The sequence below is a fragment of the Dreissena polymorpha genome, chromosome 9, assembly GCF_020536995.1.
Source record: "Dreissena polymorpha isolate Duluth1 chromosome 9, UMN_Dpol_1.0, whole genome shotgun sequence".
Lineage (NCBI taxonomy): Eukaryota > Metazoa > Mollusca > Bivalvia > Myida > Dreissenidae > Dreissena > Dreissena polymorpha.
Window position 1 is genome coordinate 26,456,151 of NC_068363.1, and position 23,657 is coordinate 26,479,807.

The following is a 23,657-nucleotide window of genomic DNA, read 5'->3' on the forward strand; positions in this document are numbered from 1 at the left end:
TGATATCTTTTTTGTCTATTTTCACCGTTTTCTCCAAATCTAGGTCAACATTCAGCGTGTCAGTCGTACAGACAGATATCGAATGGCTGGGACTTACGTCCCTCCAACAAATAAAAAACGGCGACATTGGATTAGCTCGCAACGCAAAGCTTTGCTATATCGAAGGGTTAGATTTGATAAATGTGACCGTGTTCCGCTCACAAACACAGAAATTTAAACGGATTTCAAACAAGCCTAAGGAATTATGCGGTAACTATAAGGCAACATGGTGCCGGGGCACAAAAATTTAACGCCTTTTTTTGAGTGGTTTTCTGTGTGCTAATTTTTGTTTTAATGCATGAACACTGTTTTTTGGGATTTTTCTTTCACTTCAGTGAATTTGCAATCAATAAAGTCATACATATATGCACAATTTTGATATTAAATTGGATTAACATTTGTTAAAAGTAATTTAAATCCCAAAATTAATCATTTGATAATTTCACGAAACTGAAAATAGAGGCAAAAATGGCTCACCAATATGGAGATTTTGAAATTTTCTGTGATTTCCGTCTGTCTTAAAACTTTTACATAAAAATGTGTTTGATATTTACCGGAACAATTTTTTAATAACTTCCTACTAAAAAATGTTTATCAGTTTTTTGTTGGGAGTGCATACCATTTAAATTATGTTTATGTGAAAAGACAGTGTTCTGCCTAGGTGTCTAATATTACATGTTTTTGGTTTCAGCCCAATTTGTTTGCCTATTTTTTATATAATTTTAAATAAATTTTATTAAGGTGTTTTATTGCCTGGCAAAATATATCAGCACGTAAATGTTGTGCGTGGCTATGAATGTGTATAGATAGTAAAAGTAGATAGGAATAGAATCAATGTGTGCGCATGTGTAACTTTGTAAAGTGTTTAAATAAGAACATAGCACTTAACTACCCTATTCAGCTTTTTTTTTTTAATGTTTTCTATTTGAAAATAGTTTTCGGCCTTCTTATTTCGGTTTGATTTTGCCAAATATCTGGGTAATAAAGTGGTTTTAAATAAATTACTCAGTTCACAGGAATGCAATTCAAAGATTTATCATAATACATTAACTAACACAAAACAATTGTTTTCAACTCGATATGTTAAAAAGAGAGAGATAAATTGAACTGTGTTCATGGCATAGAACATACCCCAACAAATTTAACATGTTAAAAAAAGCCAGAGAATAATTGCTACCCTTTTGTTGACCCTCATTGTTTTTGAATGGATAATTTTCCCATACATTCCTATTTTTCCTGAGCCTCCTGTGTTTCCAGTAGAATAAATAACATTTTTTATCCGTCTTGAATAAAATCCCATTTTTCTTGTGTCTTAAATGTTTTAATTGAGAAAAGTCACATTTTTGTATTTTAAAGGTTTCCATCAGAAAAAAATCCCATTTTTCTTGTGTCTTTAATTGGGGAAAAAATCTCATTTTTATTCTGTTTTTAATGTTTCCATTTGAAAAAAAAATCTTTTTTCTTGTGCCTTAAATGTTTACATTGGAAAAGAAATCAATTTTTTCCTTGTGTATTAAATGTTCAAATTGGGGAAAATCCCATTTTTCTTGTGTGTCCATATTGTTTCCATTGGAAAAAAAATCCCTTTTTTCTTCTGTCTTAAATGTTTAAATGGGGAATGAAATCCCATTTTTTCATGTCTTAAATATTTCCATTAATAAAAATCACAGTTTTATGTGTTAAAGAAGACAGTCGTATTCTCATGTTAACAGACTAAATTAATAGTTGCATTCATAGTGTTGACCCTTATAGTTTTCAATTGCAAATTTCCCATAAATCCCCAATGCTCTTACACTTGTAGTGTTCATAATCAAAAACATTCTCAGACTTGTGAACTCTTATCTTTATGCATTACAATTTCCATTTGAAAATTTCCCAGTTCCATTAAATTACGTATGTACATTTTTCTTTTTTAATATTTCCCATATCTTCAGGGTTGTCATATTCCTTATAATTTTTTTAGACAGGAATTTCCATTGTTTATCATTTTTGTGCATGTGAGTTCTTCTCACAATATTCTGTGAGCTTTTCCTTGAGTTATTTTTTTTAGGAGTAATTACCCTTTATTAAAAATTCCATACTAAAACTTCAGCGTGGAACCATGGTGCCCTTCTGTATTTTGATTGCAATTTTTGCAACATTAACAGAATGATAACATGTTTTCATGATTTCCTTATTCTTATGAACTTATTTCCCTTTGTTAAAAATTGCAAATTGAAGCTTCTATGAACTACTCCAATTTTTTGCTGAAAAATTCAATTGCAAATTCTTACTGTTACATTTGTATTGAATTTCACTAGTGGCAAGGGCAACACTGTGACTGCAGCTTGTTAATTGCTACAAAAATATATTTATATAACTTCCCTTATTTCATTTGTATTATTTAGATATTTTGTAATTGTTCTCGAATTTAATTAATAGTGCAGAGTCAATTTGCGTTTCTTGAACAGCAATTTAAAATATTTATTTTGTTTTTGTATCACTGACAACTGTGATGGATATAAGAAAGGTTGTGCTAACCATATGGGTTGGTTAAAATATTCAGATACAATCATAATGCATTTAGAAACCAAGATGCTGATAGTGTTGAAACACTACACAAATTCTAAATCCAGGCAAATGTGAGTGTTTGTGTGTAACATAAGGGATGCATGCATGATGAATGAAATAGAGTTGTGTATGCAGCTAACAGGAATTAAGAATTGCTTTTGGGACCAGTAAGGTCAAGGTCACTGATACTATAAATAGGAAAACGGTTACCCCCCTGGAATTACTTTGGTTTGGATGATGGTATTGCACTGAAGTTTAGTATGTTGGTGGTTTTATATGAAGCATGGACATTTGGGGCCAGTTAGGTTAATGTAAAAGGTCACTGTTATTAAAATAGAGGAAAAAAAACGGTTTCTGCTCAGTAACTTTAGTTTCGATGGAGACATTGTCTGAAATTTAGTCTATAGTTAGCTTTCATGTTTGCCTATCATGAAATTCCATCTGGAAAAATGTGTTAAGATCATGGTTACTGGGGAAAAAAATCCTGTCAATATCATGCATTTTCAGTGAGTTTTGTTCTGAAATTTTGTATGTAAAGAGACTTACTAGTAGCCCTAGCTAGGAATAGGAATTGGAACCAGTTTAATAAAGAAGAATTGGGGCAATATTGTATGCAGGGAGCGTATATGGACAACACACTTTTGTAGGCTGCATGCTCACTATGTTTGTAGAAAAATATAAAAGTAGTTTGAAAATACATTTACTTTCCTCAAACGGTCAACTTGTCAAGTAAGCATGAAGCATTTACAGTCTGACAAAAATTATCCTCTTGGTGGAAATTTGAGGGTATCTTTTGGGGGTTCTTTCTATTGTGCAAAAAACACAAAGGTAAAAAGTATTGTGGCAATACAGTGTAAAGGGGCAATTGTTTAATAAAGATTTGCCCTTTTTATGTCCCCCACTGTAGTAGTGGGGGACATATTGTTTTTGCCCTGTCTGTTGGTTGGTTGGTTGGTTGGTTTGCGCCAACTTTAACATTTTGCTATATTGAATATAGCAACTTGATATTTGGCATGCATGTGTATCTCATGGAGCTGCACATTTTGAGTGGTGAAAGGTCAAGGTCAAAGTCATCCTTCAAGGTCAGAGGTCAAATATATGTGGCCAAAATCGCTCATTTTATGAATACTTTTGCAATATTGAAGATAGTAACTTGATATTTGGCATGCATGTGTATCTCATGGAGCTGCACATTTTGAGTGGTGAAAGGTCTAGGTCAAGGTCATCCTTCAAGGTCAGAGGTCAAATATATGTGGCCCAAATCGCCTATTTTATGAATACTTTTGCAATATTGAAGATAGCAACTTGATATTTGGCATGCATGTGTAACTTATGGAGCTGCACATTTTGAGTGGTGAAAGGTCAAGGTCATCCTTCAAGGTCAGAGGTCAAATATATGTGGCCCAATCGCTTATTTTATGAATACTTTTGCAATATTGAAGATAGCAACTTGATATTTGGCATGCATGTGTATCTCATGGAGCTGCACATTTTGAGTGGTGAAAGGTCAAGGTCAAGGTCATCCTTCTAGGTCAAATATATGGGTCAAAATTGCTCATGTAATGTAACTTCTGCAATATTGAAGCTAGCAATTTTATATTTGACATGCATGTGTATCTTATGGAGCTGCACATTTTGAGTGGTGAAGGGTCATGGTCAAGGTCATCCTTCAAGGTCAAACGTCATATAGGGGGACATTGTGTTTCACAAACACATCTTGTTTCTATCAAAATCAACAATGTTTATAAATACTTTTTGTCGCAGATTCCATCTGTTGTATTAGCAAACAGTTCCTTGCTTGTTAAGAAATATTAGACAGTGTTAGAACATGATTGTGTTTAGTCTTGTTCCTTCCCATGGTTTACCCATTTGTCCACAATGACTTTGATCCAGTTTGCTGCATGACATTTTAAAATACATTTTAAAATAATATTTTGTCAGGCAATTGTCTAGCATGCTATTTTTGTTTCTATTATGCTTTAAAATCTCTTTATTTTTTCAAAAACTTATTTCATTAGCAAACAGTTTTATCTGGAAGCAGTTACAAATTTTCTGTTTTCGGTAAAGTTGGGTAGAAAGTCATAGAATAGTGGCATTTTTGGTCGCTATTGAAAGTGGTAAATTTTTGTGGCTCATGACTGTATACTCACAAAATGTCTAGCTCCCTTTTTGTGGCTAGATTTTGAATGCATTTAAATGCAAGTGTACAAGCTTTCACTATTCCCTGTACAACTCTTTGTGCACAATTTGGTGAACGTAATTCACCATCTCTTCAAGCAAATTTCGAGGACTGATTGTGAAACTTTGTAGCGACTGAATTATTCATATACAGAAGTTTTATGATCTACCCTCAAAATATCTTGTGACAACACATTCACTGATATGACCTTACAAATCACAGAAACTTACTTATCGAGATAGGAAGCAATCTGGAAAAACTGGGCCTAATGCATGTGCGTACAGCGTCCTCCCAGGCTTCACAGGCTAATCACAAGGACGATCCTTTGCATCTAAATTGGATATTTGCTAAGAAGAGACTTCCTTTAAACAAGAAATAACTTAAACGCAGGAAGTGTCGTTCAGGATTAGCCTTTGCAAAAGCTAATCTGGGAGCACACTTAATTAAAGCACATGCATTAAGCCCCATTTTTCTAGAGCCAAGCTCATATAAATTGTTATATTCTCCCTATCAAAGGTCCCGGCACCACAATGGATTGCAACCCAGCTTGGACACCCCAGCTCCTTTCTTAAAATAATACTTAATGCTTCAGTCAAACCGTAACCATCTCACAAACTTGCTGTGTGTTATTTGCATCGCAGTTTTTGTTCTTTTTTTTATAATTGGTGAAGCAATATATGAAGCACACATTATGAATCATTACTGTGATTTAATTTAAATTATTTGTAACTCAATTCTTGTTTCTATTAATTTCATGGAAGGCGAATTGCTTGTTCAGTTCAGTGTGGAGACACAAACGAGTTTTTCACTGCAGATCTTAAAAAATAGAAAAACATGCAGAATAATCATTTTCTATTGGTAGAGAAGTATACTGCAGAGGTGGTCTGTATATTGCTAATTTTCTTTTGGGGGGGGAATAAGGTTCAAAGAAAATTGCATTTTACAACAAAAAATATTGGATTTTTAAAGAAAAAATAATGGAATTGATCTACAAATCATCCACACGTTTTCACTGACTAAAACTACACCAAAAATCAGGTGTTGATGACACATTATTTCATTTATTAAGGATTTTATTTTCACTTATTGGTCGTAAAATGTTGATACATTTCATGTTATAATTGTTTTAGCATTGCTAGGATGCAACAATATCTCTGTTCATTTTATGTTTGTCTATGATTTGGTTGTTTTGGTTCAATAATTCTAGTTTAAGTTTTTATTTCAGATAATTTCCTCATTTTACCTACTTGCGTACATATATTTCACTATTTACGTTTTGAGTTGATGTGTATAACATATATGTTGTTCCTAATATAATCAACTGTTAAATCCCATAAGTAGTTTATCTTTGTTTAAAGACAATATGTTAAAACTATGAGAAGTTACCAAATACATGTCTTAAAAGGTGTTAAAATAAAACAAAAACAAAGTTATGTATACTTATACTAGACCATTTGATGTTCTCAAAAATTTGTGGATGAGCTTTTGCAAAAATAAAAATAAGTATTTGACATCATTTTGAAGAATGAATAAATTGATCAGAAAATGCTTCTTTACATAATAATTTGTTCAGAACACAGTTCTTTAAACAAAGATGACGCTTGATTTGGCTTGGCTACAGAATAATCAAATTTTGTTGATATAATTATGTCAATGGTGCGGCGTAAGAAAGGATGTGGATGTATGTTTTAAGTTTCACTGTGTCAGGCTAATTCAAGATGAGATTGAAGCCACTGAACATGAAATAAAAGCAGTTTAAATACATTGGTTAACCCTTTCCTCATCAGAAGCAAAGTGAAAATGGCTTTTGATACCGGCATAAAACCAGCCTGGGAGTAACTCACAAGTCTGTTCAGTTTTTATGTTGGTTGCTGCTCATCAGTATATTAAGGTTGGAAATGAAGCCTTTAAACTTGATTCAAATAAAGAAGATTTTAAATTTAATAAGATTTTCTAAGGAACTACACACATGTCAAAGTGCGTTTATAAGGGGTTAAGGGTTAAGCATGTAAAACAAAAAATAAAAGTTTTGATTGAATTCTTAAAACTAAAAATATTTTTTCTTTAAGAAAAAAATGTTTTAATCATGTTTAGTGGCTTAATCTTCACATGTGTAGTTCACATTGTGTGTTAACATAATAAGTTACATATTTATATAAGTAGTTACACTAAATTGTCTAAAAGAACTGTTTAAAAAAAACAGCTATTGAATTATCTAGTAAAATCTAGTTTGCCTAAAGTCTTTTTTAATTAAATATAATTGCAAATCTTTTATTTACTTTTATGTGTGAGTTTGTAAGTATGTATGTTAAAGTTTTATTTGTTATAATGTATGTTTTACTCTGTGCAAAACCATGTATTCTCCTTAAAAGGTCCATAATTACAGATATTAAATATGTTTACAGCCATGTATTTCCTTTCTTTATACTTCCAAAGTAAGGCACATATTTTCCACACTGTCTGCCACTCCTTCACTCAACTGGCATGCCCACTGTTTTATTCCATTCTCTAACTCTATGAGTTGTAAGTTCAACTATTCAATAACTAGCCCAATCTTGCCTTGCACTGTGGGGATGTCTGTCCCAAAATAAAATGGCATGAACACAAACCACCATAAGACAACATGTTGCAAGAAACACCTGTCTCCTTTCCTCAAAGGTCAAGGTCACATTTAAGAGTTAAAAAATCAAAGTTTGCCTTAAAACAACTTTTCCCGACTGTAACTAAGTTTGCCTTAAAACAACTTTTCTCCTACTGTAACTTTTTCAATCATTCTTCTTAAAAAAAAATAATTTCCCACTAATGACTACCTTGAGGAGATGACATGTAGTTTGTAACACCTGTCTTTGAACCTCAAAGGTCAAGGTCATACTTAGAGGTCAAAGGTTTAATTTTCCTGTAAATGAACTTGTTTCAACTATAACTTTGTCATTCATTATGCTCTTTTAAAAAACCTCAAAGGTCAAGGTCATACTTAGAGGTCAAAGGTATAATTTGGCTGTAAATTAGCTGGTCCCGCTATTTATGCTGCTCTTTTAAAAAAAACTGAAAGGTCAAAGGCCACAATACGAGTTCAAAAGTCAACATTAAGCCATACACAGCTAATTGTTTACATATAAAGTAGAGTTTTGCGAAAAATTGGAATATGCAGGCCTCCTTGTCTTGTGAACACATGTCTTGTTTATTTTATAGTTTGTCATATCAATCAAAACAGAAAAAAAAATCATTAACAATTTATCTAGTTGTTTAGGAATTGGAACAAAAGAATAAAAGTTAAAGTTGAAACAACCACACTTTGGTTAGTTATCAGACTTTGACATAACATTCAAAAGCTGTGTTATTATACATAGTTGTGACCAGAGAGCATACCCTCCATGGCAACTGTATTCCTCCAATTGTTGACCTAATTACTTTATGCCTGTTCAGAAGCCGGGAACAAACCATGACTCAAAAAAGGAAGTAAAGTTTAAATGACCACACTTCAAAAAGAAATCATATTCTAATGATGAATGAATATACATTGTTTTGCCTTCCTTCAATGTCCACACTATCCGACCAACATCGCCTGTACAGAGGCAGATGGCAAGCGATCTTTTAAAATTAGAGTTAAAATGACCTCAATTCCAATTTGAATCTGCATTAAAAACATTCTAAACAACATTCTTAAGCTGGGTGATTGTACATAGTTTTGCTTTGAGAGCATACGCCCAATGTCCATCGTATAAAATGTCCTCCCTATGCCCGTACAGAGGCCGAGAACAAGCGATGTGATCCGGAGTGCTCGGAGCACGGCTGTTGGGGCCCAGGGCCTGGCATGTGCCTCCGCTGCAGGAACAAGCGGCTGGAGGGCAGCAACAAGTGTGTGACCAGCTGCGATGATGAGGAGATGCAGTATGAGGTGCCGGGCAACATGTGCCGGAGCTGTGATGAGCAGTGTGCGGTTGGATGTCATGGGCCGGTGAGACTTCTCATATGTCTACTGTATTTTGGGGGGTCAATGGGGCTACTTTTCCACAGACAAAATTATCTTTTTTGATTAGTCTTATATATGGACATACATAAAATATTGTTAAGCACAATCAGAACAGGAGCTGCTGTGAAGTAGTGTTCTGTCGGCTGTCATGGCATGGTGAGTCAGGGTCAAACATATTTTAACAAACATCTCTTGTTAAGAAGTGTTCGGTGCACAAAAGGCAAATTCTCTGTTAAATATTAAGTGCGCTACACTGTAACTCCAATATAACGCGGATGACGGGGTCCAAGCCACGCAACAGCGTTATAAACGGACAGCGTTATAAGTTTTAAGCTTATTTATTTAAGGGGGCTATAAAAACAGGTATAGTATAGCCTATAATATAGGTCCTGTGTATTGTCATCCGCAAATACATGCATATAAAACGAATCGATCGATAACAGTATACATACCGCTTTTCTAATGTGCACATTTATCCGTTAATCCAATATAATTACAACATCACTTACGAAAAAATAATGTTTAACATTTATGACAAGAAATATGTTTACAAATTTCGTAAACAAATTCATATGCCTTCGCCATTTTTCAGAAAAATTAGTACAGTGCATTATGGGACACAGCTTTTATTGGACGAGCGAATTTAAATTTAGATTGAATGCAATATGATACTAGTACAAAGAAATGTTTTATGTGTCATACACAGCATGCTAAAAACGTGCTTTCCTTGGACTTCCTGATAACGGGCAAAAATTTAAGTGCATCTCTGTTAACTATTACACTGCGTTAGCATGTAAATAAATCCTCAGGATTTTATTTTTTATTTTTCATATACGTACTGAAACATTAAACACACAAAAAGATATTTTTATTTATCAAGCATGTGTAGCATATAATAAACGATAACACACTTACACAGCCATATTTAGTTTATACAATGAAATACAATACATGACAAATACAAAAAAAAAATTAGGTAATCGGTTAAAATAACTTTAATTTGATAATTATTCTGCTTGAACTTGTCTTATTGAAATTAGCGCACCGAACCGCTCTGATAGGGAATACATGTAATAAACACGGACTCGCGAGTTTTCACACCTTTATTGACATCAAACAACAGATTAACACCAATTAGCTGTCGAGTGTCGTTTAACCTCTAATCGATTAAAATCAGTTAAACAGATGGATAAAGCAATCAAGCTGTGATCGCCCGCATCTTTGAATTTTCTGAGAATACATGAAGTTGCATAACATGGATTTGAATCAGAAATGGAAGGTTGGAGAAAAAACGGGATCCAAGGACCCCCCCGCGGTATATTGAACACAGCGTTATAACGGACCGCACTATATTGGAGTTACAGTGTATTTGGTTTTAAAGATGTTGAAAAAAATTCAGTGTATTTATTTAAATCACATTTTACTTTTATTTTTTTACTTTTTTGCCTAATAAGATATAATTATCATGCACAATCTAATATTGGATTTACATATTCAAAGGCTGTGATAGCATTGTTGTAAAGTAACAGCATAATTTCTCTACCGCAGAATGCCACCCAGTGTACAGCCTGCAAGTACGTGAAATTCCTTGGCCTGAACAACACGTCAGAGTGCATGAGTGAGTGCCCAGCTCCCACGCTTACGGCCCCTTACTTTTACCCAGATGAGACCAAGATTTGTCGACAGTGTGACCCATCTTGTGATGAGGGGTAAGCTGTAGTCTTATGAATTACGTTGTTTTCAAACCTATCCTGTTCTTGAACACGAGCTTTGTGTATATGCCATGCTCTGGGTAAATGGGGCTAAATCAGTGTTCTCCATAAAAATCTGAGTAGCCAGTTATGTTTCCAAAGAAGCCAGCGACTAAAAACTAAAATGGACCTTTTTTTGCCCTGTTTTAAATTGACATGTTGAGGAAAAGTAGCAGAGTCTGACGTAAAAATTGTTAGAAACAGGTGAAATTGCCGGCTGCCAGTGCTTGCAGAGAATACTGGTTGAATGGTTGTGTATAAACAGCTTGTCACAGACAACACTTTCTGCTTGATTATACGTTTCCTTTAATGGAAATCTATTCTTAACAAAAAATATAACAAGGTGGAAAGTGTTGTCCCTGCTTAGTTTGTGCCGACTGCACATGCATTAAGCTGTGTTTTTGCATAGCAAGGCTCAGATCTATTTGGTTAACGTCTTGCATAGACATAGTCCTTGTATACCTAGACACTTTTTTTTATAGTCTGCCTTATACAAACTGTCAAACATTTAAATACGTAAGAAACAGGTATTGTTTCATGTGTGTAAGGAAGTGAAAGTTAGATCATAAGTGCCTGTATAACACTCCATAATGATACACTATTGTCCTATCTTGACAGTGAAATGTGCAAACTAGGCTGATATACCTGAATGACTGTCAAAGGATATTAAATTGTTGTCAACTGTTTATTGGTACACAAGTATGATGGAGTCTTAGTTGTAGCTCACTTTGTCCAGAAGCTTTACCTCGCACACACACAAAAACCCACTGAAGTGTTTCTAGATGTACAGGAAACCAGACTTCAGAAAGAGCAATATATTTAATCCACTTTAAAATTTAAGCGTGTTCATACAGATCCAGGGTCGAAATTTTGAAAACCATTCTTGACTTAAGAACAAAGAAAAAGACTCAAATCAGAATAAAACAAGACATACCTCACGTGAAAAAAACATTTTAAATTGGTTCTAGATGTACAGGAAACCAGACACATGTTGGTTTTGCTTCTAGATGTACAGGAAACCAGACACATGTTTTGTTTTGTTTAAGTTGTCAGGAAACCAGACACATGTTTGGTTTTGTTTCTAAATGTACAGGAAACCAGACACGTGTTTGGTTATGTTTCTAGATGTACAGGGAACCAGACACATGTTGGTTTTGGAGGCTGCAAAACTTGTGTTCTGGCTATAAATAGAACTCAGGAGAACGATACGGTCCGTTGCATTCCCAAGGATCAAGAAAATTGCCCTGACGGGTACTTTTCAACACAGTATAAAGCAGATGTGCCGAATCATCCCTTGAACAAGAAACAGGTCAGTATGGTATTTGTATTACTGTTCTTTGTTTCATATGCTTTTCAAAATATGAGACAACATGTGAATTATATTGAAACTTTTTAATGAACTTATTCAGTATTGTACAGGCTAATATGTGACAACACTTTCTGCCTAAACTGGATTTTTTACTTAAAGAGACTTTCTTTAAATAAAAAAGTCACTTAAAAGCAGAAAGTGTCATCCTTGATTAGCCTGTGTGAACAACACAGTCTTATGTTGAAGATACATAACGCATATGCAGTAAAGCTCAGTTTTCCCGAAAGCAAGGTTTGTGTATCCATGGCTACCAACTAAATACCACCATGTTTGATCCACAACTACCGTTATTACTCTTGCGGACACTTAAAAATAATTTCTTTTTTTTTCGTGTCCGAAAATTAAGATACGGAAAATATCAAAAATTAAAGGTGTCCGAAAATTTAGAGACACTATTTAAATGCCAGAAAATTTTAATTTAACTGTAATAGAAGTAATAAAGCAATGCAAAATAGTGTTTCTACTTTGAAATAAAAACAACTTCACAGCTTTGCTAACTCTTGCCTGAAATGATACAAAACAAAAAAGTAAAAAAATTAAACAAACCGCTTCCTTAATAGAAAGATATCATTTTAAATGCTGTTTGGTGAAGCGAATTTTTTCTACCAGTATACATGGTTATTTACCCAATAACACAAAGTTTATGGTCCATTTCTCTCAGGCATGCCTCTCACAGGTTTTATGACCTTTATCTGTTTATAAAATTCCATGATCGAAGTGTCACAAGATAAGCCAATACCGTGCGGAAATCGGGTAAAACTTACAGTAATTACGGTACTCAGGTGTAATAAAGAATGATTTGTGTCAAAAAGAAATCTTGACTAACTCGTATACCCAGGTGAGACCTATACTCAGGTGACTGCTAAGTCAGGTTGTATTGTAATTTATTAGACAGTGTTATATGATGAAACAAAGAGCAATTACTCCCTGATCATGAATTTATATAATTGAAAGTATTAACGTTGCGGTGGGTAGTGGATATGGCGTCCGCTTAGCAATCAGGAGATCCAGGGATCAATTCCATTCATTAGATCTCCCCTAGAGACAACAAGTACTGGTTCTAGTCCCAGGAAACAGACTTCAGAGCTTTTCAAATAAGCCTTAGGCTTTATATGTAATAAAGCTTAAATAAATAGGTTTAAACTTATTAAAAATATTGTTACCATTATCAGGTGTGCCAGCCATGTGACCACCTTTGCCTGACATGTACCACAGAAGGCGTGGCTAACTGTCCCCTGTGTCGGTACTACCGCTCAGGCATTCATGGCAGTTCCACGTGTGTCAAGGAATGTCCCATCTACCACTTCAACAACAGCCTCACCAGGACGTGCGACAAATGTAATGACCAGTGCCTGGGGGACATAAAAGGAGAGTGTCACGGGCCCACCTCCAGGGATTGTAACAATTGCCAGAAATATAAGATCATCTACGCCGAGAATAACACTGTAATTTGCCTATTGTAACAGTAAACATCTACATAATAACATGAATATGAAATCAATGCATGATGTTAAAAATTATCCACTCTGAGCAGAAAAACACACATTGTGACGGTAAAGGTTTATTTAATAACATCGAGCATAAATGAATGTGAAGGCTAAAGTGCTCTTTTGACAAAGGCCCAATGGCTTTTTCAAATACAAGCCTGAGGATTGGTATCGAAAGATATTGGTTGTAACAATAATTGGTGGGCACTCGGTAACACACTCAAACTGTGGAGAGAGGAGAAACATGTAACAATAATTGGAAAGTGCAGCCCTCGATGGGTAACAATGTATTTCCAATTATTGTTTCATGTTTCTCCTCTCTCCACAGTTGGAGTGTATTACCAATTGACCTGGCGATTGGCAATAGTATCTTTCCAATTATTTTTACATGTTTCTACTCTTTCCACAGTTTGAGTGTGTTACCGAGTGCCCTGGCGATTGGCAACAATTTCTTTCCAATTATCGTTACATGTTTCTACTCTCACCCCAGTTTGAGTGTGTTACTGAGTGCCATGTTGATTGGCAACAATATCTTTCCAATTATCGTTACATGTTTCTACTCTCTCCACAGTTTGAGTGTGTTACCGAGTACCCTGCCGATTGGCAACAATTTCTTTCCAATAATCATTACATGTATCTCCTCATTCCACAGTTTGAGTGTGTTAATGAGTGCCCTGCCGATTGGCAACACGGTCTTTCCAATTATTGTTACATGTGTCTCCTCTCTCCACAGTTTGAGTGTGTTACCGAGTACCCTGCAGATTGGCAACAATTTCTTTCCAATTATCGATACAAGCTTCTCCTCTCTTCACAGTTTGAGTGTGTTACCGAGTGCCCTGCCGATTGGCAACAAGGTATTTCCAATTATCGATACATGTTTCTCCTCTCTCCACAGTTTGAGTGTGTTACTGAGTGCCCTGCCTATTTACCTGAGCTAGTTGAGGACACTGTAGAGGACCGCCAAACGATGACCGTGTGTGCAGGTGGGGACCACCCCATCGTGCAAACCAGGCTCAAACAGAGCAAAGAGTATGTGTTTTTTTTATGCTCCCCATATATATATATATATATATATATGGGGAGCATATAGTTGCCAGTTTGTCCTTACTTCCGTCACCTTTTTATGCTCCCGGATCGAATGATCGGGGGCATATTGTTTTTGGCCTGTCTGTCTGTCTATCTGTCTGTCTGTCTGTCCCAAAACTTTAACCTTGGTTAAAGTTTTGCGATAACTTTTGCAATATTGAAGATAGCAACTTGATATTTGGCATGCATGTGTGTTTCATGAAGCTGCACATTTTAAGTGGTGAAAGGTCAAGGTCATCCTTCAAGGTCAAAAGTAAAAAAATACAATCCAAAGGAAGTAATAAGCTTTAAAAGGGAGATAATTTCTAAACCTGCAAAATGATATATTGAAATTTTATTTCAAAGCGGCGCAATAGGGAGCATTGTGTTTCTGACAAACACATCTCTTGTTTTGTTACAGTTTTTCATAGCGCCTTCAATATTTTACCGATCTCTTACATATTTGACATGTAGGTACCTTGCATGGACCTCTACCTTTTGATGAAGTTTGAGGTCACTGGGGTCAAGGTCAAGGTCACAGAGGCTAATAATAGATTTTTTCCTTCACACTTTTATTACAGTTTCTCATACTTTGGTTACAGATTCTCATAGCGCCTTAAATATTTCACCGATCTATGAGGTTGGAGGTCACTGCGGTCAAGGTCACCGAGGCTAATAATAGATTTTTTCCGTCACACTTTTCTTAAGTTTCTACAGTGCCTTCAATATTTCACCGATCTCTTACATATTTGCCATGTAGGTACCTTGCATGGACCTCTACATTTTGATGAAGTTTGAGGTCACTACGTTCAAGGTCATGGAGGCTAATAATAGATTTTCTCAAGGTCACACTTTGGTTACAGTTTCTCATAGTAAACATAAGGGGAGCATCCATCGTTTTCAACGATTCTTGTTTTCACCATTTAGTTGATTGAGCAGGGTACATTTGGATTGGGAAATTAAGTCCTGTTTACAAAAATTGGGAAATTATAAATGTTCTGTTTTGCTAACAAATACTTTTAAATTGACAATAAAAGTGTGTTCAATATACACTAAAGAGGTTCATTTAAAAGAGCTGGATGGGAGATGAATTTTTATATTTTTCAAAAAATACTTTAATATTGTTGAAATCAATTGACAAATTATTTGAGCTACGTTCTGGGAAAACTGGACGTACTGTATAAGCTTAGAGTGTTGTATGAGATTAGCCTGTGCAGTTTGCGAGACTAATCTGGGATGACACTCTCCGCTTTTTTTGTAGAAGAGACTATCTTTCTGTGCAGAATGCACAGCTAATCTGTGACAACTTGAAAAACATATTCAGCCCAGAACGCAGCTCATTTATTAAACAATATTCCCCTGTAGAGAGGAGAGGAAGAGGATTTTGACTATTGCCATACCAACCACAGCAGGCATCATCATCCTGGGACTACTATTGGCCCTGTTTGGCTACTACTGGCGACAACGGGAGCAGGCCAAGGAGAACACCATAAAACTCACATCACAGATGCTGGGAGGGCTGCCTGAGTCAGAGGTAGGGAGAGGGGGAGGGTGGACCAGACGGTTAGTGGTAGGGGAACATAGAGGGAGAGGGTTAGGGGAACATAGAGGGAGAGGTAGGGGGGCACATAGAGGGAGAGGGGTAGGGGAACATAGAGGGAGAGAGGTAGGGGAACATAGAGGGAGAGGGGTAGTTTGACATAGAGTGAGAGAGGTAAGGGGACATAGAGAGAGAGGGGCGTGGGAACATAGAGGGAGATGGGTAGGGATGCACATAGAGGAAGAGGGGTAGGGGCCGCATAGAGGGAGAGGGGTAGGGGAAATATAGAGAGAGGGGTAGGGAGACAAGGAGGGAGAGGGGTAGGGAGAGGGTAGGGGAACATAGAGGGAGAGTGGTAGGGATAAGTGGGAGAGTGGTAGGGGAACATAGAGGGAGAGGGATGGGGGGACATAGAGGGAGAGGGATAGGGGAACATAAAGGGAGAGGTAGGGGGGCACATAGAGAGAGAGACATAGAGGTAGAGGACTTAGAGGGAGAGAGGTAGGGGACATAGAGGGAGAGGGGTAGGGGACATAGAAGGAGAGGGGTAGGGGGCACATAGAGGGAGAGAGGTAAGGGGATATTGAGGGAGAGGGGTAGGGGGCATAGAGGGAAAGGGGTAGGGGACATAGAAGGAAAATGGTAGGGATGGCACATAGAGGTAGAGAGGTAAGGGGACATAGAGGGAGAGGGGTAGGGACACATAGAGGGAGAGAGGCAAGGGGTCATAGAGGGAGAGTGATAGGGGGACAAAGAGGGAGAGGGGTTAGGGGACATAGAGAGAGAGAGGGGTAGGGGACATAGAGGGAGAGGGGTAGGGGCACATAAGTGAGAGAGGTAAGGTAGAGGGAGAGGGGTTGAGGGGCACATATAGGTAGAGAGGTAAGGGGGCATAGAGGGAGTGGGGAAGGGGACATAGAGGGAAAGGGGTAGGGGACATAGAGGGAGAACGGTAGGGAGGCACATAGAGGTAGAGAGGTAAGGGCACATAGAGGGAGAGGTGTAGGGGGCACATAGAGGGAGAGAGGTCAGGGGCATAGAGGGAGAGGGGTAGGGGACATAGAGGGAGAGGGGTAAGGGGACATAGAGGGATAGGGGGCACATAGAGGCGGAGAGGTAAGGGGACACAGAGGGAGAGGGGTAGTTGGACATAGAGGGTAGGGGAAATGAAGCTCACCTCACAGTTTGGGGCTGGGCTGCCTTAGTAATATGTAGGGAGAATGTCAACTGATGTCTGAATTTTGAATGCTCTGATTGTAAATTATTTGTGTTCCTCTTCTGGTTTGCAAGTTAAGATCTGTGGTAAATCTCTTTGGTGTAGTAAAGTAATATAATATTAATTATGTTTATTTTTAGGATCAAGTATTAATTTAATTAAATATGCAATCTAGTTTCATACATTTTGAAAGGTCTTTAAATGTATGATTGAGTTGCATTTATTGCATTTTTATGTCCCCCACCACTATAGTGGGGGACATATTGTTTTTGCCCTGTCTGTTGGTTTTCTTGTTTGTAATGAAATATCTTTAAATACATTGTTATCCGATTTTAATTCAAAGCACCTTTATACGATCATCATCATTTTGGTGTATGATCATTAAAGCCTCGTAGTGGGAAAACATGTCATAATCTATTTGCCTAAAGTGTCGTCCAAAATAAGCCTGTACATGCTTATCAGGGAAACACTTTCTGTCTTAAATGGATTTTTATTTAGTAGATCTTCCCATGAAAAAAAAATTCCTTAAAAGTGGAAAGTGTTGTCCCTGATTAGCCTGTGGGGACTGCACATGCTAATCTGGTAGGAAACTTTACGCACATTGATTTAGCCAAGTTTTCTCAGAATAAGGCTTATATCTATACATTATATAAGAACTAGGGTGTTCAGGGGGTTATATGCATTATATAAGAACTAGTGTGTTCAGGGGGTTATATACATTATATAAGAACTAGTGTGTTCAGGGGGTTATATACATTATATAAGAATTAGGGTGTACAGGGGGTTATTAACATTTTATAAGAACTAGGGTGTTTAGGGGGTTATATACATTATATAAGAACTAGGGTGTTCAGGGGGTTATATACATTATATAAGAACTAGGGTGTTTATGGGGTTATATACATTATATAAGAACTAGGGTGTTTAGGGGGTTATATACATTATATAAGAACTAGGATGTTCAGGGGGTTATTAACATTACATAAAAACTAGGGTGTTCAGGGGGTTATTAACATTTTATAAGAACTTGGGTGTTCAGGGGGTTATATACATTATATAAGAACTAGGGTGTTCAGGGGGTTATATACATTATATAAGAACTAGGGTGTTTAGGGGGTTATATACATTATATAAGAACTAGGGTGTTTAGGGGGTTATATACATTATATAAGAACTAGGGTGTTCAAGGGGGTTATATACATTTTATAAGAACTAGGGTGTTTAGGGGGTTATATACATTATATAAGAACTAGGGTGTTCAAGGGGGCTATTTACATTATATAAGAACTAGGGTGTTTATGGGGTTATATACATTATATAAGAACCACTTCTTTTGTTTCCTCAGCCTCTCACGCCCTCGGATGCCAAACCAGATCTTTCCAAACTAAGATTGATAAAAGAGTCAGAGCTGCGTAGGGGTGGAATTATTGGATCAGGAGCTTTTGGAACTGTGTACAAGGTAAACCTTTTAGGCAGCAATTTAAGATTTGTTATATCTTTGTATGAGGATGTTGATACATTTTTAGCTCACCTGAGCACAACGTGCTCATGGTGAGCTTTTGTGATCGCCTTTTGTCTGTCGTCCGTTGTCTGTCGTGCGTTGTCCAACGTCAACATTTGCCTTGTTAACTCTCTAGAGGCCACATTTAATGTCCAATCTTCATGAAATTTGGTCAGAAGATTGTTTTCAATGATATCTTGGATGAGTTCGAAAAAGGTTACGTTTGCTTGAAAAACATGGCTGCCAAGGGGCGGGGCATTTTTCCTTATATGGCTATAGTAAAATATTGTTAACACTCTAGAGTCCACATTTATTGCCTGATCTTCATGAAACTTGGTCTGAAGATTCATCCCAATAATATCTTGGACGAGTTCCACAATGATGCCGGTTGGTTGAAAAACATGGCTGCCAGGGGGCGAAGCATTTTTCATAATATGGCTATAGTAAAACCTTGTTAACATTCTAGAGGGCACATTTATTTTCCAATCTTCATGAAACTTGCTCAGAAGATTTGTCCCACTGATATCTTTGATGAGTTCAAAAATGGTAACCTTTGCTTGAAAAACATGGCTGCCAAGGGGCAGGGCATTTTTCCTTATATGGCTATTTATGGGTATAGTAAAATCTTGTTAACACTCTAGAGGCCACATTTATTGTCCAATCTTAATGAAACTTTGTCAGAAGATTCATCCAAATAATATCTTGGACGAGTTCGAAAATGATGCCTGTTGGTTGAAAAACATGGCCGCCACAAGGCGGGGCATTTTTCCTTATATGGCTTTAGTAAAACCTTGTTAACACTCTAGAGGCCTTATTTTTTGTCCAATCTTGATGAAATATGGTCATAAGATTTGTCTTAATGATATCTTGGATGAGTTCAAAAATGGTTACATTTGCTTGAATAACATGGCCGCCAAGGGGCGGGGCATTTTTGCTTATATGGCTATATAAGGCTATAGTAAACACTTGTTAACACTCTAGAGGCCACATTTATAGTCCGATCTTCATGAAACTCGGTCAGAAGATTCATCCCAATAATATCTTGGAAGAGTTCAAAAATGATGCAGATTAGTTGAAAACCGTTGCCACCACAGGGGCGGGGCTATTTTCCTTATATGGCTTTAGTAAAACCTTGTTAACACTAGAGGTCACAATTATTTTCCGCTCATCATGAAACTTGGTCAGAAGATTAGTCCCAATGATATCTTGGATGAGTTCGAAAATGGTTTTGGTTGCTTAAAAAACATGCCCACCAGGGGCGGGGCATTTTTCCTTATATGGTTATATATGGCTATAGTAAAACCTTGTTAACACTCTAGAGGCCACATTTATTGTCCAATCTTCACAAAATTTGGTCAGAAGATTGGTCTCAATGATATCATGGATGAGTTTGAAAATAATTATGTTTGCTTGAAAAAAAAATGGCTTCCAAGGGGCAGGGCATTTTTCCTTATATGGCTATTGTAAAATCTTGTTAACACTCTATAGGCCACATTTGCTGTCCGATCTTCATGAAACTTGGTCAGAAGATTCATCCCGATAATATCTTGGATGAGTCAAAAAATGATGCCGGTTGGTTGAAAAACATGGCTGGTAGGGGGCGGGGCATTTTTCCTTATGTGGCTATAGTAAAACCTTGTTAACACTCTAGAGGCCACATTTATTTTCCAATCTTCGTGAAACTTGGTCAGAAGATTTGTCCCAATAATATCTTGTTATCTCAGGTGAGCGACTTTGGGCCTTTCAGGCCCTCTTGTTACAAATTGCAATACTAATAATCCACAAGTCTTAAGTGCATTTGACTTTAAACCAAAAGTGAAAAGCCAGAAGAATTCCACTATGTGCAATGAGTTGTAGTGTTAAGCTTAAGGCTGGTCGGGATGTAAAGCACAAATTTACATAACACCCAAAGTTTCCATCTATAAAATAATTAAGCTATAGGAAAAAAACTGTTAACTGTTTAAGATTATTATGATTAACTCTCTAAGTAAACATAATCTTGCACTGCAAATTTCAGGGCTGTTATACTGTTCCTACATCTCCAGGCCAGCAAATGTGAAAAGACCCTCCCTCTTTACTACTAGTTCACCCTTTATGGCTTAGAAACATATTGAAAATGGCTATTTGCAACCATCATAAAACAAGAACAGCCTGCGAGTAAATTGCAGGCTGTTCAGGTTTTATTCTGTTTGCTGCTCATTCAGTATCTTAGTGTCTGAAATGAACCCCTTAAAACTTGAATCCATCAAGAAATGTAAGGGGCTACAAACTGGTCCAAATGTGTGTCTGAGCAGCAAGGGTTGTTATGTCTCTATGCGTCTTGAGACCACAGCCCATTATCATGCACATTCTCAATTTTTGAGCTCAACTCTAATTTTGAGCTCAACTCTATTTTTGAGCTCAATTCAGGAGATGAGATCGGAGTTTCCACTCAGCTTAAAACTTGAATCTATCAGGAAAAGTATTTTTTTTTCGTAAGGGACTACACAAGTTAACCATTAAGTTTCCCCATCTTTGCGTTGAGGGCTTGTAACTAAGCAATCCTGATTGTACAGGGTTTCTACATCCCCATGGGTAAGTCACTTACATAAACATGGTCTCCATTTGGATAATTGCTCCTTAGTGCTTCCACTGTGTTCAGGGTTTCTATACCCCCATGCTTCTGTGTATAGGGTATCTACATCCCTAAAATTTGCCTTTGTGTTCAGGGTTCCTTCATCCCCATGCCTGTATGAACAGTGTATTTACATCCTGATAGCTGTATGTACTGGGTTTCTACATCCCCATCCTTTTGTGTTCAGGGTTTCTACATCCCCATGACTCTGTGTTCTGGGTTTCTACATCCCCATGCCTCTTTATACAGCGTTTATACATCCAAATGCCTCTGTGTACAGGGTTTCTACATATGACTGCCTTTGTGTACAGGGTTTCTTCATATCCCTGCTTCTGTGTACAGGGTTTCTACATCCCCATGTCTCTGTGTACAGGGTTTCTACATCCCCACGGGAGAGAATGTGAAGATCCCTGTGGCTATCAAGGTGCTGCAGGAGGGAACATCGCCGAATCAGAATCAAGAGCTCCTTGAGGAGGCCAGGGTCATGGCCTCTGTGGACCATCCTTGCTGTATCCGTATACTGGCTGTGTGCATGGCATCACAGGTGAGTCACTTAAGGAAGGTAGACATAAAAATGGTTAATTAGGTAAATGAAACATATCCTCTGTGAAGTGTTTATTTCAATAATCACGTAAATAAACTTTATATAAGATGCATGTAGACTTTTCTTTGTGACAGTGTATTTATGGTTGGATTGACACAGTAATTCGTAAATGCATTCACATTGCTTTTCAGCTCTTCATCTTAAAACTTTCAGGCCATCAATAAAGCATGTGTGAATGTGCCCATTTTGAGATTATGTTGATGTATGTGATTTAAGTGTTGTCCTTGATAAGCCTGTGTAGTCCAGGCAGGCAAACAAGGGACGATACTTACCACTTTTATGAAATTCATTTTGCCCTTTTCACATGATGTTGACTTCTCAGCTTATTCCCCTGGCATGGGCCCTAAACATTAATTCTTATGTGCCAATTATCAGATGACGTTGATCACTATTTCAGATGATGTTGATCACTCAGTTATGTGCCCCAATTTTCAGATGATGTTGATCACTCAGTTATGTGCCCCTATTTTCAGATGATGTTGATCACTCAGTTATGTGCCCCTATTTTCAGATGATGTTGATCACTCAGTTATGTGCCCCTGTTTTCAGATGATGTTGATCACTCAGTTATGTGCCCCTGGTTTCAGATGATGTTGATCACTCAGTTATGTGCCCCTATTTTCAGATGATGCTGATCACTCAGCTGATGCCCCTCGGCTGCCTGCTGGAGTACATAAAAAAGCACAAGGAGAACACCGGCTCCAAGGCCCTCCTCAACTGGTGTACCCAGATTGCAAGGGTGAGGCACGCCTAGATGAACTTCTTTTAAATCTTTCTTTCTAATACAGGCATCATTTATGTAAAAGTTTACTGGTCTTGAGTCTGTTTCCTGGGACTAGAACCTGGGCCCGTATTCACCAAACAATTCTTAGACTTAAGTCTAAGAATAAAGAAAATTCTTTAAATTAGAATATTCAAGAATTTCTTTAATTTTGAGTCAAACTCTGCAGTAAACATCTCTATCTATATTATTCTTCATATAGAACATTTTGTTAATGACATAATCACCAGTAGAGGCCTGTATATATTCAAACACTGAACACATTTTTTTTGGTTCTAAGTTTATTCTTTATTCTTAAGTCTAAGAATCGGTTGGTGAATACAGGCCCAGTACTTGGTGTCTTTGGAGACTGAAATGGAACAATGGAAGGTTGGAGGAACAATGGAAGGCATGACCCACCAGCATGATATTGGGAGCTGTGTTTGAACAGAATGCATTGTATTGCATTTACAATGTATTACTATCAGGTTGTCTATATAAAGTAGACACATATTTGTTCTTGTTGTTGTTACAGGGCATGGGTTATCTGGAGGAAAGAGGCATTGTTCACAGAGATCTTGCTGCAAGAAATGTTTTGGGTATGACCACCTTTCTTATCTACCTTATAGTATTATAACATTAACCCTTTCCCACTCAGAAGCAAACTAAAAATGACTATGTGCAAACAGCAAAAAACCAAAACAGCCTGCAAGTAACTCGCTGTCTGTTCAGGTTTTATGCTGTTTGCTGCTCATCAGTATCTAAGGTTTGGAGATGAAACCTTAAAAACTTGAATCATGTAAGAAAGGTCTTCAGTTAAATATAACTTTCTAAAGGACTACAAATGGGTGAAAATGTGTATGTAAGTGGTAAAGCGTTAAATAAAGTCCATTGCATTAGTGTTTAAATCATTGCTTTTCATGCTATATTTTATTGTCTACGTCCAGTGGTGTGAGGCCTTTACATTTCTTTGTCCCAAGATAGAAATTAGTGGTTTCCCATTACCTGA

General features: G+C 37.0%; 1 protein-coding gene across 7 annotated transcripts in view; it reads left to right on the forward strand.

The window, feature by feature from the left end:
* Positions 1–23,657, forward strand: part of LOC127843704 (epidermal growth factor receptor-like) — a 308,235-nt gene that overhangs the window by 263,638 nt on the left and 20,940 nt on the right. For 6 of the 7 annotated variants that reach the window (XM_052373428.1, XM_052373430.1, XM_052373433.1 and 3 more), the window contains 10 exons: positions 8,518–8,726; positions 10,290–10,450; positions 11,618–11,801; positions 13,034–13,306; positions 14,244–14,377; positions 15,779–15,947; positions 18,515–18,628; positions 21,658–21,828; positions 22,514–22,627; positions 23,184–23,247. In XM_052373428.1, coding sequence (XP_052229388.1) covers positions 8,518–8,726; positions 10,290–10,450; positions 11,618–11,801; positions 13,034–13,306; positions 14,244–14,377; positions 15,779–15,947; positions 18,515–18,628; positions 21,658–21,828; positions 22,514–22,627; positions 23,184–23,247 — 1,593 coding nt within the window. Of the gene's footprint in view, positions 1–43; positions 250–8,517; positions 8,727–10,289; positions 10,451–11,617; positions 11,802–13,033; positions 13,307–14,243; positions 14,378–15,778; positions 15,948–18,514; positions 18,629–21,657; positions 21,829–22,513; positions 22,628–23,183; positions 23,248–23,657 lie in introns of all 7 variants that reach the window. The other variant, XM_052373429.1, reaches the window with a different exon arrangement.